The sequence below is a fragment of the Drosophila suzukii genome, unplaced genomic scaffold, assembly GCF_043229965.1.
Source record: "Drosophila suzukii unplaced genomic scaffold, CBGP_Dsuzu_IsoJpt1.0 scf_15, whole genome shotgun sequence".
In the NCBI taxonomy this organism is placed as follows: Eukaryota; Metazoa; Arthropoda; class Insecta; order Diptera; family Drosophilidae; genus Drosophila; species Drosophila suzukii.
Window position 1 is genome coordinate 378,317 of NW_027255902.1, and position 20,185 is coordinate 398,501.

The 20,185-nt window shown below is 43.4% G+C and overlaps 1 protein-coding gene across 1 annotated transcript; it reads left to right on the top strand.

The window, feature by feature from the left end:
• The first annotated feature begins 2,522 nt into the window (after positions 1 to 2,522).
• LOC139354717 (uncharacterized) lies at positions 2,523 to 3,113 on the top strand. The gene has a single exon (XM_070998953.1). The coding sequence runs from the start codon at positions 2,523 to 2,525 to the stop codon at positions 3,111 to 3,113; it is 591 nt and encodes a 196-aa protein (XP_070855054.1).
• The last annotated feature ends 17,072 nt before the right edge of the window (positions 3,114 to 20,185 follow it).

Sequence of the window (20,185 nt, forward strand, 5' to 3'; positions counted from 1 at the left end):
TCAACCCTGCAGAAATTCTGGTCTGGTCTTGCCGCCCAAGGCCAAGGTCCATACACCTGAGCAGCAGCTTTGAGAGCAACACTTTGAGAAAAATACTCAAAGATTGTCGTCCGAGAGATTTTCGGTTCGTCTGCTGCTCAAATATGAACCAAACACTCTTGGTTTACCATATAAAGTTGCGAAACGTAGAATTTTGTCGCTTGAAAGGAGATTGACCCAGGATCCTTTATTAAAAAAAATGTATCTAGAATTCATGGAAGAATATGTAGCCATGGGCCACATGTCTTTCAATGATAGTAAAATTGTAGACAGTCCGCACTTTTTTTTCCAGCACCAATGCGTTCTGCGACCTCAAAGCACCTCAATAAAGCTGAGTGTGACATTGGACGCCTCGAGCCGTACATTGACGCAGGTCGCGTTGAATGACATCTTAATGGTAGACCCCACCATTCAAGGAGTGCTGTATTCGACGCTGCTTCGTTTTAGACTGCACAAGTTTGCGCTTGCAAAAAAAAAGATGTAAAAGAGATGTATCGTCAAGTTTTGGTTGATGAAGCTGACAGAAACTTTCAGCTCATTGTGTGGAGACGAGATCCATCTGAGTCTTTGAAAATCTTCAAGCTGAACACCGTGGCTTATGGAACTTCGCCAGCACTCTATCTGGCAATCCGTTGCTTTATGCGGCTTGGAGAGATTGCGCAAGATTCGTACCCAAAAGCCGCCTAGGTCATTCAGAATGACTTTTATGTTGACGATTTGTTGACTGGCGCCAGATGCGTTGAGGACATGTTAAACCTTCGAGGCGAAGTTTCTCAGGTATTGCAAGAAGCAGGTTTTGAATTGGCAAGTGGTTTTCTAACGGCACAGACGTAACTAAAACTTTTGGCGTGGTTTGGTTGCCTGGTAAAGATTACTTTCAATTTCGGTTGGATGACTCTTTCCTGGATCTTCCTGCGACAAAACGAAACAAACTGTCGGTGACTGCCCGACTTTTCGATCCTTGGCCTTTTGTGTCCTCTAGTGACAAGGGCAAAATCGTTGTTGGAGGAACTTTGGCTTCGAAAGTTAGACTTAGACGAGTCGCTCCCGATGCAACTGCAAACATCTTGGGAAGCTTTCAAGGGAACGCTGTTGCAACTGCCCAAAATCAAGGTATCGCGTATCATACAGACGCCAAAGTCCCGCAGAAATACATGGTTTCGCTGACGCCTCCATGTGAGCATATGGAGCGTGCATCTACGTTCGCACTTATACCGCTGAAGGCTTAAAAGTATATTTATTGACAGCAAAATCCAAAGTAGCTCCCCTCAAGACGAAAACTTTGCCCCGCCTTGAGTTGTGCGCAGCTCACCTTCTGGCGGATCTTTACAATCGTATAAGACCATTGCTTAATTTTCCGATTACAAAAGTATTCCTATGGACGGACTCGGAGATCACTCTGCATTGGATCAAAACACATCCGTCGCCATTGTCGTTTTTTGTCTCAAACCAAGTTGCAGAGATTCAAGAGTGGAAGGAAAAAGCAATTTTGGCGACATGTCCCTACTAGAGTAAACCCAGCGGACATCGTGTCACGGGGATGTGACGTTCCATTTGGTTCCCTGGGCCCTCGTTTTTGCTCGACGCAGAAATAGATTGGCCTGTAAATCGACACTTCGAAGTTCCTGTTGATGTCGTGTCGGTGGAACCACCATTAGCGCTTGTGCTCAATTATGTGCTTCAGAAAATAGAGTCATTTTCGTCGCACATAAAGCTAAGGGTGCAAAGAAGAGTCGCAGCCCTTTGAAAAAAGTATTACTCCAAGAGAACTGAATTTTGCGTTCGAGAAAATAGTGGAAGTGATACAATCTCACGAGTTCAGCAACGACATAGGCAAAATTCAGAAAAGTTTATTTTCTATCTACGAATGTACAGAAGTTAAGCCTTTGTTCAGGAGTTAAAATTAGATTGGAGTTCCTCGAAATTGCTGCGAGTACGAAGCAAGTTCCCGTTGTTGTTATCAAAAGGCTCACAGTTTGTTAAAACCTACCTGCACGTTACAAATTGTCACGCTGGCCGTTGAGCATTTGTAAGTCTGTTGCGAGAAAAGATACGGTTGGTTAATGCGCAGGAAGTTTGCGCATTCGCTGCTTTCGGTGCAAGCCTCAACTTTTGACGCAAATCATGGGGAACTTGCCATCAGACAGAGTTCGAGCACTCCACCCATTTAATATCTGTGGTGTTGATTTTTGTGTCCCACTTAGCACAACGTACCGTATCCGTGGTAAGCCACCGTACAAGTCGTACGTGGCGTTGTTTGTATGTTTTGCGTCCAAAGCGGTCCACGTAGAGTTAGTGTCTGACCTCAACACTGATGGATTTTTTTGGCACTTCAAAGGTTTGGTGAGTCGACGCGGTATTGCGGAAAAAGTGTGATTCGACAACGCGACGAACTTCGTCGGAGCAGATCGCAACATGTGAGACTTCCGGTCCCGACTGGAAGAGCAGGTCGGCGGTATCGGAACATTCGCATTAAAAAAAGGATGCGAGTTTGCGTTAATACCGCCCAGAGCACCTCTCTTGGGAGGACTTTGGGAGGCAGGTGTAAGTCTGCAAGACACCTGTTTCTTCGGGCGGTCGGCGAAGACATCCTCACCGCGGAGGAGCTCGGAACTCTCCTCACCAGCGTGGAGGCCGTCTTCAACTCCAGGCCCCTCGGAGCGATCAGCAGCGTTTCGAACGACGGCGAAGCCCTAAGCCCACGCCATCTTCCGATCGGCGGCCGCCTTCTGGCTCCACCATCAGCAACGCTCTCGGCCAAGGCAGCCCAACCTGCTTGGGACGATGGCGCAGTGTCTCGTCTCTCAGGCACAGGTTTTGGCAGCGATGGTCCCGGGAACGTCTTCAGCCTCCAGGCGAGGAACAAGTGGCACCAGGAGGTTCCAAACGTCGCCGTGGGAGCTCTCGTCGTCGTCGCCGAGGACAATCTTCCGCCGCAGCAGTGGATGGTCGGAAGAGTCGTGGCGGTACACGTCGGCGCTGATAGCAAAGTTCGAGTGGTGGACGTGAGGACCAAGGATGGCACGTACCTGCGAGCGATCCATAGGCTGGTGTTGCTGCCTGTGGTATGCTGAAGACGGCGGTCCTTCAGTGGGGGCGGTGTGTGCGCACTTTGCGCGTTTTATTTTTTGAAATTTGTTGCAAAGTGTAAGGGAGAGTAAACGATATCGCGGACAAAGAAAAAGACAATATAACAAAAGACAATTAAAAATACAGGTCAAAATACGAATAGACAATATACATAAAGTAAAACTAATTAGTTACTATGTAGGATAGTATTATTGATTTAAAGATAGGAAGTGAGTCGGTAGTAGATATTAGGTGAAATAGTCTATTTTAATCATTGCAAAGTACTCTAAAAGGTACATGCATTTGTGAGGAGTCGATTGACTCCACACAAATAGCCACACACTTTCCAGCCTGGCGCCCTTGCTAACATACATGTATATAAATACATATAGCTACACCTAGAATACACTATAAATATTATAAGTAATTAAGTAAGGCCTATATATAATGTAAAATATTATTATAAGTTAAGCTTAAGGCTGCAAGCCCACACACGATAGTTAAAAAAACTATCACCACCACCGAGACTCGCATCGCTAGCCTGGAAGGCTTACGTCACACCGACCCACACATACCAGCACAGAAACGAGAAATTCACCACGAAAAGCGGTCACAGGAGCAAGCATCGCATAAGAGCGAGCGAGAGAGCGCACGATCGCGTTAGAAATCAACCCCCGAAAAGTGTCACGCGCCCATGAGAGAGAGCGAGAGGGAGCGATGCCGAAACTTCGAGAAGCCAAGAAAACAGAACGGCGAGAAGTTTCGAAGTCGATTGGCACGGACGAAGAATTTTTGTGCGTGAAGAGTGGGCGATTGCCACTCCCGGGCAAGTGACCAAGCGAGGAGTAAAGAAAAGCCCTCAACGAGCCCAGGTCGACTGACACCTGCAAGATACTGAAGTCGACGAAAAACACCCAGGACACCCGCCCCACCTGGAGGCGAGGAGACCCAGTCGTCGAGTGACGACTGACGCGGAGAAGGAACAGCAGAGGATTTGGGAGTAGTTGTGCCGGCCCAGGACCCGTGTGTGTCCGAGAGCGAGACGGGTGAGTGCCAAATCAGTGAGACCGCAACAAGTGGCCAGCGAGGCAAGTTCGGCCAAAAGGCTGTGTGTGTATTTTGAAATCTCTGCCTCGATGCGGTATCGCTTGGTAGAAACAGGCTAGATCAGCTATAACCCTTGTTAAAGAAAACCTAACACATGTAACGGTAATGGGAATGTGAAATTCGAACAAAACCTAACCTCAAAATGAAAAATGCGAAATTGAATACACTGTAGAAAAATATAAAGAACCCACATACCAAAGACGATGAAATACGATGTATACATTTAAATAAAACCCGAAAATACAACGAAACTTATATATATATTTTGTCAAAGCTAAATCAAAGCAAATATAAAAATGTCCAAAAATCTAATAAAAAAGCGAAGATCAACTTGAAGTTTAGAAATACACTATATTTTCTTGCCCACACTTGAGAAGGCCCAAAAATGCCCTCCAACGTTAATACCTAGATTTATTTAACAAGAAGTCAGGCTAAGCCGGCCGCATAGCTTGGCCCGACAGCGAGTGCTAGCGGATTTCCATGTAAGGCAGCCACATGCCCTAGAATTGCAAGGCGTGTCCCCTAATCGATTCTCTCTCGGTCCCCTCATGGCGAGTGCCGCTAGCCAGACCCAGTACGCACTACCGCTGACCCCCTTCGCTCCTTGTTGATATCCAAATCAAAACTGTGTTCTACTCAGTAACCCGGTGGCTGACACCCTCCATCTTACGTCAGCCCACTGCTCATCGAAGACCCTAGTCCCAATCTTTATGAATTTGTCTGTAAAGAGATCCTGGCGTGACCGAGCTTCACCCCAGCCTAAGAAACTACTTCACACATTGCATAATTAAAAATACAATAATTTAACACTAAAGGAATAAAAATTTTAGTGAATCTATTTGGCACATTAAAATGCAGGCAACCCAGAAACTCAGGACTCTCCACATCACCTTGAGAAAGATTTATAAAAACCTAATACCACGCATAGTTCTACGGATAGCTAATGATGGTAAGTTAATTAGAAGTAGTCTACTAGAGTAGGATGGTAGTATAAGGTTTGTGTCCCAGTTAAGTCTCCGTAAGGCAAATATTAAGAAGTTGTTTTGCACAGACTCAATCCGGTCTATATGCACCCCATATTGGGGACTCCCAACAGAAGCGCAGTACTCAAGAATTGGTCGGACTAATGAAATAAACAAGGTCTTTGGGGATCATCGAATTCCTTCGACCACCTTTCGATAGTAGTAGTACCATGGTAGAAATGTGATCAGAAAATTTAAGCTTAGGATCCATATAGACTCCAAGGTCGTCAGCATGCGTTATCCTATCTAACACACAACCACTCAAAGTATAAGTTGAATAGTGAGGGCTGACACAAAAAAAGGTCATTAGCTTACACTTAGAACCATTTTAATTTAATTAATTATCCATGCTCCACGTTTCAAATGCATTGATATCAGATGGTAAAGCTAAACTTTGTGTGCGATCATTATATTGCAGGAACAACTTAACGTCAGCTGCGTACATAAGTACACGTGACTTCGTTAAGACTAGAGGAAGGTCATTTATAAATATTGAAAACAGGAGCGGACTAAGATGACTTAGGGATGAAAAAGAGTTTTTAAACATTACCCTTTGAGTCCTACCATTCAAATAACTTAAGATCCACATACGTCACACAATCTCAAATTCATCCTTTAATAGATGATTTTAATACGTAAAAAAACAGATTCACGTATAACGGCCGAATCATAATAAAAGCCGTAGGTTTGCTTAATGAGTCTGAAGCCGATAATGGCGAAAACCCTGACGACGAGTTTGAAGTAGAAGAGCTCACACACCATTTACAACTTCATTCAATCGTTTCGATTAACTGTGCCGCTCTCACTCTGTATCGAACTGATTTTGTTGGTCTGCTCGCTACGAGATTCGTGCGGCTAGCTCAGTGCTAGTGCTGCGTTCGTCCCAACAAATTTATATGAAGTGACTGCCCCGTAGATCAGTGAGAATGCACAGAATTCAAAGGATAACAGTGGGTTTATTTTTGTTTCACCTATTACAGCGGGTAGGTGGCTCGGTTGGTCTCAGTGTCGCCCCGCGCTGACTCAAGTGGCTGCTGATGATGTTCGTCTTGGCTCGTCGGCCCTTTGACCTTATAATCGCTGACTCCTTCCTGTATCTCTAGATGCTCCTGGTGTTCCTCGCCTCTGCTCCCTCGCTGACGCGTTGACTCGAGGCCGCTAGTTGCGCCTTTACCTATTACCTATTTACCCTATTGCTTGTCGTCCGTGACGTTCCTGCCCTACTCATTGAGTTCTCCCCTGCTCTGCTCCTTATCGTGCTAACGGCGATGCTGGATGTATCATTGCCTCTGGTCCCTGAGGTTTTGGACAATCGCCTTTCCGGAACCTGCTGAACCGTTGGGCTTGTGCAGGACAACGCCTCTTGAACGCATCATCCGGTCGAATGTTCGCCCTTTCTGGCTGGTAGTGTGGTTCTCTGTCACTCGGGGTTTCAATCATTTGCTGTTCCAGGACTTCGTAATCGATGGGCTCTCCAGGACAACGCCTCTTGACACAACAAATCGATCGACCGCTCGTCCCTTACGCTAGATCCGTGGCTGATGCCATATCAAGAATAAGCATCGAACAATTAAAAGACCTAAATAGACAAAAACTAAAAGTTACTATAGAGGCTGAATCGATATAGAAGTTACTATAAAGGCTTAATCGATATAGGCGCTGATGACTTTGAGGATTGAAAAAACGTGTACTTCGTCGGGACGGATTACTTTGAAGGTGATTAAATTGATTAAGAAAAGTAAATAATGATAATAATAATAACAAATAATTGTTTTGTTAACATTATGTGGGCGCCAAACAGACCTTAGGGTTGTGGGCTTTAGAGTGGACGTAATTTTAATTCTGAGTTCCAATGAATGATTGCAATCTTCAATATTATATCAAAAATCCATTAAAGTAATATTAAACCTTATATAAAAAATATTTTCAAGTAATTGATTGCTTAATATTTAACACAATTTTTTTCTAAAATTCCAGTGTCAAATATTAGATGAGAAGCTAAGTGACTCGCAGTTGTTCATGGAGTTTGAACGCATACCAAAACGACGGTAGCATGCTTTATTCGAACGCACCCTACTGGAGGAGAACGATCAAAAGAATTACGAACCAAAATGTGTACCCTATGATGATTATAGAGTGTGATTGACGTCATCAATGGGCATTCGCCACACCCAAAAAAAATCTTCGAGTGTCAATTTGATAAGTGTGGGTGAAAATTACACTACACATAGGATCAAATAATTGGGATCAATTCGATCCTAAATAAGTATCAAAAGTATACTACATTGTATGAAAAATCCTATTTGGCATTAAATAGTGTCATTTTGACAACAACAGTGGATACTTCGATACCGATAAAAGCTTTTTTTGATTGTTCGAGTTTCGAACTGATCTCAAGTATCTCTTTGACAACAACCGTGGATACTTCGACACCGATAAAAGCTTTTTTTGATTGTTCGAGTTTCGAACTGATCTCAAGTATCGCTTATCATGGCATTTGAACTAAACATCCGCGGGATACGTTGTGCGATAGACCAATGGGTAAGGTGTCTGTCTCTGATGCGAAAGGTCCCCGGTTCAAGTGAGCGCCGATGCTGTAAGATTTTTAAGAATAATATCTAACATTTCTCTATCAATTCTAATAAAAAAGTACTATTTAAAACGTTTCCAGATTTCAAATAAAAAAGAAAAATAATTTGTCACGAGCGGGACTCGAACCACTAACCCTCAGGCGCGTGCATCAAAAACGATGCGCTAGCGCTCTGAGCCACGCCTACATTTCTTACGCAGCGGCAAAATGCTTGTTTGTGACAAAAAAGCTTTTATATAGAAAACTTTTTTTCAAGTGGCAAAGTGATCATATATTAGGGTCAATTTGATGTTCTTCGTATCAAAGATTTTTTGACACTCAATAGTTTCACATTGACACCTAAATAATGGCATATTGATGACGATTTTTTTTTGGGTGCACGGTTACGTTAACGCCTCCTATATATCTGTAAGTTCAAATGAACTTTTTAAAAATGATAGCTAACATCATTTATTTTCATGAGCAACTTCTCGCAGTGTGTGTTGCAGGCCGATGTGTATTTGTTGGTTCAGCTAACCGAGGATATGAGCCATGTTCCACTAAGCAGTCAGCAGCGTCTAGGGTTTGGTCCGGCTTGTCAGAAATCCCTGCATTGAGTTCTTTTAAAGGCAGAACAAGTTTTTATACCCGTTACTCATAGAGTAAAAGGGTTTATTGTATTTGGGGAAAAGTATGTAAGTACCAACATTTTTAATGACTGTAAAAGTCTAAATGGTTATTTTTTTTGATTGTCAATATCAATATTCATGCCGAAAATATCCAACCATAAAAAAGGTAAAAAGAAATGAAGGGATCGAAGCAAGGTGGCGTGGTGTGCAATCTTGGGAAAAGTTGCTTTGCTGCTTACAAATCTCCATCTCCTACAGGAAGGAGTTACCTAGCGGATTGCAGAGCTGCTAGTAAGCCGCAAAAAAAGTGATTAAAAACCAAAAGTTTTTTAATTTAACCAAGGTTTTCTATAAAGCACAAATTTTGTCGACCTCTATTAATATACATTAGACGTAATAAATACATTTCCTTTAAGTTTCTCATTTGGCTTGCTTCAGTAAAACATTTACGCTTAATGCCTACACAGGTCAAAAGTTTATGAAAATGTATTTGTTACGAAATATGATTTCAAAATCTAAATGAAACCATATTTACCTACCAGCTACTCGTAGAGTAAGAGGGTATATTAAATTCGTTGGAAAGTATGTAACAGGGAGAACAAAGCGTTTCAGATGAAATATTTATATTCTTGATCAGGATCTCCAGCCGAGTCGAACATGCTATTTGTCCGTATGAACGGTGAGATTTCGGAAAACAAAAAAGTTAGAAAGTTGGGATTGGGCATGTAGATTCTATAGGTTATTGTGCAGCGCATGTAACCTCAAGTATCCACTCTAACGCATACAAACGCCCATAACGCTAACACCTGTCTAACACCTACATAGTCGCCGCCGTTGACTACAGCGTTTTCTATTTCTCAGGAATGCAAAGGTGTATCTCCTGGAAAAAAGGATCCTTTGGCCTTCTACATCCTTGCAGATGATATGTTTGCTGTAGGCAGTAAAGCAAGTGTTTTCAACCAAACCATGCTAGTATATATGTTTATTTATGTTCACATCACACACAAAATGCTGTTGTCCTTTTCTCATGGTCAACATGACCTAACTAACAAATTAAAGCCGAAAGGTCTTCAAAGCAAAAGGGACCAGCATTTAACACACATACCAATATTTTTAATGTCTTTTAATTAGTTGGATGTGATCCACACAGTCTGTAGAAGCTAATCTCCTACCTCTTAAGAATTCGCAGCAAAAATTAATAAGTTAAAACTCCTCTTCTTAAGACTTAACTTCAATATCTATCCAATTATTACAAAAGTGATATAATTTTGTTGCTTAAGTTCAATGAAAAAAGGTAGGATTTTACTAACTTTATTAGAAACGCATTCCAGTATTAGGTAACATTTATTCTATCGCCGTTAATTTAAAATAGGTGTAGCAGAAATAGATCCCGAGCATCGGTATGGTTCGCAAACGTAACAGTATCTTTCGTAACTTTTTCCTCATGATATAGAAGAAAATGTATGTAATTGCAAAATTTTTAAAATTACTTTTACTGGCAACTATGTTACAGCCAGTTAGAAGAAAAAATATCGGGTTTCTGTCAAAATGGGCCTCGAAAAAGAGAAAAATGCGTTCATAGAATTAGTAACTGCGTAAAAGCTTTTTATAGGTATTTTCGATTCGCCTGGGTCTTGAAGTTAACATGCCAAATATTTTGGGGATTCAACAAGCCTGCAGTTTCTTCTCGAACTGTTATGGGACTTCTAGGCAAGAAATGCAAATCCCTTAAAATTAATAAAATAAATGCATTAAAATATCGTTTTGAGTGCCTGAAAATAGATACTTTAATCACGGAGTCCTTGGAGTCAATGCCCAGTTTATTGAAAATGGAAAGATTTTCAATTAAACATTGGGCTTGAAGAAATCGCATGCGTCACACAATCTCAAATTCAAATTCTCAAATAGATGATTTTAATATAAGAAAGAAACAGATTTACTACTACTAATAACGGCCGAAACTTGATCAACGCCGTAGGTTTGCTTAATGAGTCTGAAGCCGAAAATGGCGAAAACCCTGACGACGAGTTGGAAGTAGAAGAGCTCACACACCATCTACAACTTCATTCAATCGTTTCGATTAAATGTGCCGCTCTCACTCCGTAAAGAACTGATTTTGTTGGTCCGCTCGCTACGAGATTCGTGCGGCTAGCTCAGTGCTAGTGCTGCGTTCGTCTCAACCAATTTATATGACGTGACTACCCCGTAGATCAGTAAGAATGCACAGAATTTAAAGGATGACCCAATGCTCGCTGACTCCTTCCTGTATCTCGAGATTCTCCTGGTGTCCCTCGCCTCTGCTCGATTGCCGACGCGTTGACTCGAGGCCGCTAGTCGCGCCTTGGACTAGCAAAGAGTTCGGCCTAGCGGGCCGTCACCGGTCTCAGACTGTGTGAACAGGTTCCTTGCTCTCCAGGCATCGCCTTTCAAGACAATGACCGCCAGTCCCTTGTTCTGTCCCGGACAGTCCCACTATGGTTTCGCTCAATTCGCGCTGACGTTCCTGCGCTACTCAATGAGTTCTCCGCGGCGACCGTGACTTGCTGCTCCTTATCGTGCTAACGGTGAGTCTGGATGTATCGTGGCCTCTGCTCCCAAAGGTCTTGGACAATCGCCGTTCCGGAACCTGCTGAACCGTTGGGCTTCTCCAGGACAACGCCTCTTGAACGCCTCATCCGGTCGAATGCTCGCTGGCTGGTAGTGTGGTTCTCTGTCACTCGGGGATTCGGTCAGTTGCTGTTCCAAGACTTCGTAATCGCTGGGCTCTCCAGGACAACGCCTCTTGAAACTATAAATCGATCTTCCGCTCGTCCTTTGCTCTGGGTTCTGCTCAGTAGGGCTGGTCCAGCTTCCAGCGCTGTGCGCCCTTATATAGGGCATCCGGGAACATCCCTATTTTGCACGTCCCGCTGGGACTCTCCACTCCAGGTTCGGCCTCTTTGTCCTGGACCCACGACTACCGCCTGGAGTCTTACGTCTTGGCGCTATCCTGCTGATCCTCCTGTGACTTGTAGCACGCAGGCGCACCGTTTCGCTGCTGAGATGTGGAACTTCTGTGGGATGCGGTACTGGAGAGACACGGACCACTAGAAGCGGTCTCACCTACTGATCTAATATCTTTCCCCTTCTGTATTCGATATTCCTAAGTAACACTCGATATTCCTAAGTAATACTCGATACCCAGTTGAAAAGTGAGTGAAAAGTGGCAACGCACCGCCATACTCACCCGCTGCCAGAATCTTGCAAAGGACAGTTCTATAGCACACGTATATTTTGTAAAATCTAAGTTAACCAGTCGAATTTGAATAAAGCATGTCATCATACTATTTAAGTCAGCGTTATCTTTTCTAAAAAGAGGACCCTGCACTTCTTCTCCTGAGCCAGAGTCCACGGCAGAGTCTCTTCGCCATGCGTTACTACGCGAGGTTTTCTGCACGTGGTGCGTTGCAATTTTAGTTGGATTGGAATTACTTCGTTTTCATATCAGGGTTTTTCCTTGATTTCTGCGCGACTTGTGCTGGCTTTCTTTTCTCCACGCATACTCCTATCTATCCTATCGGTTTTTTCTAGCTTGCGCCCAACGCAGAAACCGTTACCTCGTCGTCGGGGACTTGTGACTGTGCGGACTTCCTTGGCGAATCATTTTTACTGGTGAAATACCGGATGACCCTGGCAAATGCCTGGCGCAGAATCCTGTTGCCTTGCAATCTGGCTCAGCGTATCCTTATGATTGTCCTTTCTACGTAGCGTAAGTCTGACGCATTGTTCAAACATGAACAGGTTAAATTAATATATATGTATAAATATATTTGTAAGGATTTAGTATTTAATTTAAGAAAAATATGTATTGTTTTTGTTATTTTAATTTGAAACGAATAGGAAAGAAGTTTGATTTGTTATGAGCTGGTCATACTGGCAATGTGAAAAAAAAGCGAAAAATGTGTGCATCGAATTAGAAACTGTGGAAATACTTTCATTGCCTATTTTTGATTCCGCTGGGTTTTGAAGTTAACATGCCAAATATTTCGGGGATTAAACATGCCTGCAGTTTCTTCTCTAACTATTATGGGACTTGTGGGCAAGAAATGCGTGTGTATTAAAATAAATAAAATAAGTGCATTAAAAAATCGATTTGTTTGCCTGACTCCAATCACGGAATCCTTGGAGTCAATGCCCAGTTTATTAAAGATGGAAAGATATTCAATAAAACATTGGTCCTGAAGAAGTCGCATACGTCACACAATCTCAAATTTCGATGGGCTCTCGATCGACCGCTCGTCCCTTGCGCTAGATCCTGCTCAGTCGGGAAAGGCACACAGGGATTAGACAACTTTCTCCCCGAGCTCACCATTCCTCGTCGCAGGACTCTAGTGCTCGGCTCTGACGGAACCGCCGGCCGATGTGCCAGGGTGTGGTCGCGACCAAGTAGGAAACAAACCGCCTTGACTTAGCCGTGTGATGTCCTCTAGACCTTAGATACCTCTGTCTCAATTCGGTGATGTCCCAATCCCGAACGACTCGACGCAGTAATCTTTCTCCTTGTAGGCTTCCCACGACACTGCTTCCGACGACTTAACTGTTGTTGTTGTTGTGGGCGCGGCACACTGACGAAACAAACTTGCGATGCGCAAGGAATCCCTTGAATCTACATGCTTAGTTTCAGTATAGCGGCTTTTATAGTTTCCGAGATCACAGCATTCATACGGACAGACGGACATGGCTAGATCGACTCGGCTAGTGATCCTGATCAAGAACACGTACACTTTATGGGGTCGGAAAAGCTTCCTTATACCTGCTACATACTTTCCGACGAATCCAGTATACCGTTTTACTCTACGAGTAACGGGTATAATAACTAACTGCCCCGTACAGATGAATCAAGAATCAGAAGTAGCCTTCTGCAACTACTACAGACGTTTCATACCTAATTTCTCTCATTATTCAAGGAACATAACTCACCTTTTCAAGAAAAATTTAATTGGTCTCCTCAATGTCAAGTAGCTTTTGACTATATTAAAAGCGCATTAATTCAAGCGCATTAGTTCAACCCACTTTATTACAATATCCAGATTTCGCCAACAAAATTTGTACCACAAAGGTGCTAGTAAGCAAGCATGCGGAGCAGTCCTATCATAAACCATTAACACACTTATTTTCAATGAAAACCCCAACATCTAAATTCACAAGAATGAGATTAGACTTAGATGATTACCAATTCACAGCACAATACTTAAGGGAGAAAAAAAAATTACGTGGCTGATGCCATATCAAGAATAAGCATCGAAGAATTAAAAGACCCAAATAGACAAATACTTAAAGCTAACACGACGCCTCGTGCCCAACTGATCGACATCCTTTTAGATGGACCCATGATTCAACCGAATTTGTGTGGGATGCGGTACTGGAGAGACAAGGACCACTAGAAGCGGTCTCACCTACTGATCTAATGTCTTTCCCTTTCTGTACTCGATATTCCTAAGTAACTCGATATTCCTAAGTTGTATTCGATACCCAATTGCAACGTGAGTGAAAAGTGGCAACGCACCGCCGTACGCACTCGCTGCCAGAATCTCGCAAAGGACAGTTCTATAGCACACGTATTTTTTGTAAAACCTAAGTTAATCAGCGTTATCTTTTCTAAAAAGAGGACCCTGCAATTTTTGGGGGCTCAACCGGGATATAGCTTACCTTTCGACAGAACTTTCATCTTGGCAAAAAAAAACACGTGGAGTGCGTAAGCAAAGATATCTTAAAATAGATATCTTGAAATCTTCATAAGCAATTTGGCTGGAGTGTGACAAAGAAGGCTGGCGCAGAAAGCAGACACTGTTGGTGGCTTCTGCAAGGGCAAGAACTTGGAGAACTTGGACGAAGTGCTGAAAGGATTAGGAGGCAGCGGATCGTGGCTGGAGATCTAGGAGAAGTAGCAGACACGGGTTGGAAGCAGTGGAGATACAGCGAGCAAGACATTGTATCTGGTGTGGTCATCGGAGCATGCGTGCAGGATTGTGCAAGCGAAAGGCTGGTGCACAGATCTTGGCAGCAGACGAAAGCATCCAGAAAGTTCCAGTTGAGTTTGGATGTCTTCATTGTATGTGTTACGCTACAAAAGCGGGAAGCGTGGCAAAGAAATACGACGATGACCAAAAGCGACATCATTGAGCGAGTGGCTGAACTTTTGCGGAGTGTTGCCGGAAAGTTTATTTCAAGTCGTTTGTAAAGTAGTGAGGTAACATTGAAATTAAGCAGTTCCAGAGACAGGGTGGTTAATCTATTTACAATTTGCTTTTGATACTAAATTTAAGAAAACATTGTTTAATCTTAATAATTGAAAGCGGAATTACTACGGTCTAAACAACGATGGTGAGTCGGAAACGGAAGATAATGGTGAAGATGGTCTATCAGTAACATCCGCAGAAACCACTATAAATCGTCCAAACGCTGCAGGTTGGCATCAAGGACTAGGAAATGAAAGGCAGGGAGGATCTTGGTTCACGTTGAAAGATGTCGAGGGCAGTGTTTCGCAGTTTTCTGGGTCGAGTTCCCCAAATATACACCAATGGATAGCAGAGTTGGAAGATTGTGCAGCTACAGTTGAGTGGAACCCTTTACAGTTGTTTGTGTATGCAAACAGTTCCTTAGTGGAGCAGCAAAGATGTTTGTGCGTAGCCAGAGTAATATCAAAGACTGGGAAAGTTTGAAATCGGCTTTGGTGGAGGAGTTTGGAATCAAGTTACCCTCAGCAGAAGTTCATCGCAGGTTGGGAAAACGACAGCAGCATAAGGGTTAATCCTTGCACGAGTTCCTTTATGCACTTATGGAAATTGCAAAGCACATTTGTTTGGAGGAAGAAAGTTTGGTCGAGTATTTCGTTGAGGGTATCCCAGATGCTAGATCAAATAAAGCAATGCTGTACCAGGCCAGAAACCTCAAGGATCTAAAGCTACAAATTGACGCGTATCAAAAATCACGTGGATCATCCAAACCAGTAAACAAGTATGGTTCACAGAGTAGCAAGGCGGTGCACGACACAAAACAAGATACGGTAGCTGGATCAGTTAGGAAATGTTTTCGGTGCGGAGATTCGTCGCACATGAAGAAAGACTGTCCTGTGAAGGAGAAATGTTTCAAATGCGATCAACCAGGACACCGAGCAGCGCAGTTCAAAGCAGAAGTACAGGTCAAAACAGAGAGAGCAACCAATGTCGTCCAGGACGATAAAGTCGTTTCACAACCATCGCGTGAGTCTTTTTCTTCGAGCTTGGAATTAAAATCTGTGATTTGTAGGAATTCAGAATTCAAAGGACTTGTGGACACAGGTGCTGAACTGTGTTTGATGCGTAGGCGTGTATTCTTGAAGCTAGGTGTTGGAGTAGGCAGTCTGATGGGTCGTCAGAGAGTTTTGATAGGTATCGGAGAAAGTCAAGTGCTAACATTTGGAAGCTTCGTTACAAAAGTTGTTATCGATGGAATCGACATGTCGGTCGAGTTTCATGTCATACCAGATGACGATATGAAGTTTGTCGCAATCTTAGGCACAACAATCTTAACCAAGTCTGGCACTATATTTTCGCAAAGAGTTCAAAGTGTTCAGAAAAGACCAACGACAGGATCAGACAACAACCAGGCAGGGCAAAGTACTTGTATGCAGTTAATTAGCGAATTCGAAAGTCTGTGCATGATCAGCACGAAAGAATCTAAGACAGTTTCGGCAGTAGATTTGGAGCACTTGAGTCAGGAGGTAGCTTCTGAAGTGGAGTCATTGATCGATAATTGCAAGCCAGAAAGAAATCTCACTTCCCCAGTCGAGATGAAGATCTTGTTGACAGACGAGTTGCCTGTTTTCCAACATCCGAGACGATTAGCTTATTGCGATCAGAAAATTGTCGATGACCAGGTTCAAGAATGGCTAGGGGACCATCACGCCAGGTAATGAGAAAACTCTAGCAGTTGCTGATTTTCCGATTCCGCGCGACAAAAAAGGAGTAAAAAGATTCTTAGGTTTAACGTCATACTTCCGTAGGTTTGTGGAAGGATACGTCGTAATTGCCAAACCGTTGTCCGACATGTTGCGCAAGGAGGTGAGGTTCGAGTTTCAAGACCAGCAGTTAGCAGCATTTAAGAAGCTAAAAGAAGCGTTGATCAGTGGACCAGCTCTGAAGCACTGTAATCATTCGCTTGACACAGAAATTCATACCGATGCATCCAAGTTCGGATTTGGAGCCGTATTGCTTCAACGAGATCCCTTTGATAACTTGTGGCATCCAGTTTTCTACATGAGCCGTAAAACCAAGCCATGTGAGGAAAAGTATCATTCCTATGAACTGGAAGTACTTGCAGTTATTGGAGCCCTGGTAAAGTGGCGGGTGTACGTTCTAGGGAAAAAGTATAGAATTATTACGGACTGTAACGCCTTTACCATGACCATGAAGAAGAAAGAGATTCCGCTCAGAGTGTATAGATGGGCGATGTACCTACAAGATTTCCATTACGAAATAGAGCACAGGTCATTTTCGAAGATGAGACATGTTGATGCGTTGAGTAGGGTTTCATGTTGTACGTTGACTGACAGTTTGTTTCATCGTTTGCGGGAAGCACAGCTATTAGATGATTGGACGAAGGTGCTCAAAAGTGTCGTTGAGACCAAAGGCTATGAAGACTTCTACATCGTGAACGAAGTTCTGTTCAAGGATCCTAACAAAGAGTTGCTCGTAGTTCCTGCACTCATGGAAACCGAAATCATCCAGAACAGTCACAAGCAAGGACACTTCTCATCCAAGAAAACTCAGGATTTGATTGAGAAGTCGTACTACATTCCGAAGCTGAAAGATAAAGTAGCGCGAGTGGTCGATAGCTGCGTAGAGTGCATCCTTGTGAATGCGAAGGCTTGTAGGCAAGAAGGGTTCCTTACACCGATAGACAAAGGAGACAAGTCGCTCGTCACATACCATGTAGATCATGTTGGTCCCATGGAGTTAACCAAAAAACGATATAATCACATCTTCGTAATTGTAGATGCCTTTTCCAAGTACGTATGGTTGTATCCTACACGAAGCACAAAGATTGATGAAGTGGTGACTTGCTTGGAGTGCCAGGCTGTTTGTTTTGGGAATCCGTATAGGATAGTGTCAGATCGTGGAGCTGCATTCACATCCCACCTGTTCAAGGAGTACTGCGATAGGGAGAAGATCCAACATTTGCTGATTGCAACAGGCGTACCACGGGGAAACGGACAAGTAGAACGCATGCATTAAATAGTTGTTCCGATGCTCTCAAAACTAAGCCTTGAAAGACCAGGGTGCTGGTATATGCATGTAGGTAAGGTACAGCAGATCATAAACAACACTGAGCCAAGGAGTACCAAGGTTTCACCATTCAAACTGCTAACAGGATTAGATATGCGTATCTCAGGAGATGTCCAGCTCAAGTCGTTGATACAGGATTGTTTGATTGCAGAGTTAGATTAGAACATTCAGAGTATCCAAGCGGAGAACAAGAAAGCGTTTGATGCAAAAAGAAAGGTCGAAAAGAAGTTCCAGTTAAACGATTTAGTAGCCATTAAACGCACCCAGTATGGTACTGGTTTGAAATTGAAAGGAAAGTACCTAGGGCCGTATAAAGTAGTCAAAGTAGGAAACCATGGATGATACGAAGTTGAAAGGGTAGGAGAAGGTGAAGGGCCGTATAAGACATCAACCGTCGCAGAGTACATGAAGACATTCGGGACGAATCCGTCATTGCGACGGAGACGTGATTGGTTGCTCAACCTTGTTAGACCTCTTGCCAGGTGGTTACGGTGCAAAGATAGCATGGTAAAGTATTTTTCCTTCTGTTCTGCGATCACTTCTTTGACTGGTAGAATGTTTAAGTCACTATGTATGTTCCCGGTGATTGTTCTCAGGATTTTCGACTGAGCGCGCTGTACTATGTCAATGGTGCTATTTCTGGCGTTTCCCCATAACTGGGAGCCGTACATCCAAATAGGTTTTAGTACCGATTTATATAGCAGGACTTTATATTCAAGGCTAAGGGGAAACCGAGCGTTGATAAGCCAATGAAGGCTGCTGGCTTTTAGCTGTTCTTTTGGCTTCAATGTGCCGGCGCCATGTGAGTCGTCTGTCGAGGTGTACTCCTAGATACGTCACTTCGATTGCTTGCGGGAGTAAAGTGTTGTTTAGCGTGAGCGGCGGGCAGTTTTGCCTATTCAGGGTCAACGTAACGTGCTTGCAATTTTGTTCGTTCATTTTAATTCGCCAATCTGATGGCCATTTTTCGACATCGACCAGATGAAGAGCTAACTGCGCAGCTGCTTGCATCGGGCATCTTGAGTGGCTAAGAATAGCTGTATCATCAGCAAACGTTGATGTTGTTAGTCGTGTGGTTGTCGGGATGTCTGCTGTGTAGAGGAAATATAATGTTGGCCCAAGCACGCTACCTTGTCATCGTCAATCGTCATATATAGCAGTGTTGCACCTCACAGCAAATTTTCTGTCGTAGAGGTAAGACTCTAAAAGCTTGTGGGTGTTGTAGGGTAGCAATGTCTTGATCTTGTACATTACTTTCTATCCAAACTCTATAAAATGCTTGAGAGACATCTATAAACTTTTCTATAATTATTATAATTGACTTTTTCCATCTCACTGGAAAGTGGCCAAGTTTTGCGATGGCATTGAAAAACTGGGTGATAGTGCAAACGGCTAAGGCTCATATGGGCCGCTCCATGAAGCGGCGCTGGGCATATGCTTCTTTTTGCTGTACAACTTTAGTGAGTTTACGTGAGGCATGTCTTAAGCTTTGTCTAGCGGATGGCGATCTGTGGAATTGCCACTCTCGATGTAAGCGTCGTTTTTCGAGGACGAGCTGTTCGATTTGTAGGCTTGTCTTCTTTTGGTTGCGTTGTGTATTTGTAGATTGAGGTGTTGAAACTCGAGCTGCAGAGACGAGGACAGTATTAACTAAGCTGTCTATGTTGGCTTCATCGTTGAGATGAGGACTTAGCTCAATGTGTGAGCTAACATATTTCCTGTATTTAACCCAATTCCTTTTCTGTGATGTCAATTTAAACGATTGTTCCAAAGTTCCTGGATGTCGGAGTAGAATACACAGGACAGGAAAGTGATGAAATGAAAGAAACTAAACTCATTGTTTGTGCCTAACCGAAGTAGACACTTCCAGGTCACAACACGGGACAAGGGGGTAATAAGCACTTGTCGCTGGCACGGGGACGCTTTGCTGGCAGGACGAACGCGTCGCGGCAATGATAACGATGGTTACTGCGATGCCGGACCACAGGCGATGCGGAACTGCGCTGAGGTTGAGCTAACGTAGGTTAGCTGCTAGTGGAGATAGTGTATTACGAGCCCTATTCCCAGAGGTAGGAAGTAGAACCGCGGAGTTAAGAGATGCGTTGATAACTGATTTATTCTTCATTTGACACCTGCTTATATACTACTTGGAACACGGAAGCTTAGTGTAATGATTAGTGAAATAAGCTTTATTCTAAAGTAGGTCAGGGAATTATGATTATGGTAGCAGTTTGCGTAGTTGGCTTTGCGTAGTTGGCTGACACTGCAAAATGTGCTGACTGCATTGGCGCGTCAGTGTGCCGTTGAGTCGGTGAGACGGTGAGTTAGTGAGACATATAATATGCTGATCAGCAATTCTCATATGCAGTGGGTGCTACTGAACGCCTGGTACTGGCACTGCAACATGTGCTGACTGCATGGCTGTTCCCAACTTGGCTACTGCTT

Excerpts from the sequence above, each read along its gene's own strand:
- LOC139354717 (XM_070998953.1), top strand. The coding sequence starts at position 2,523 with ATGCGAGTTTGCGTTAATACCGCCCAGAGCACCTCTCTTGGGAGGACT.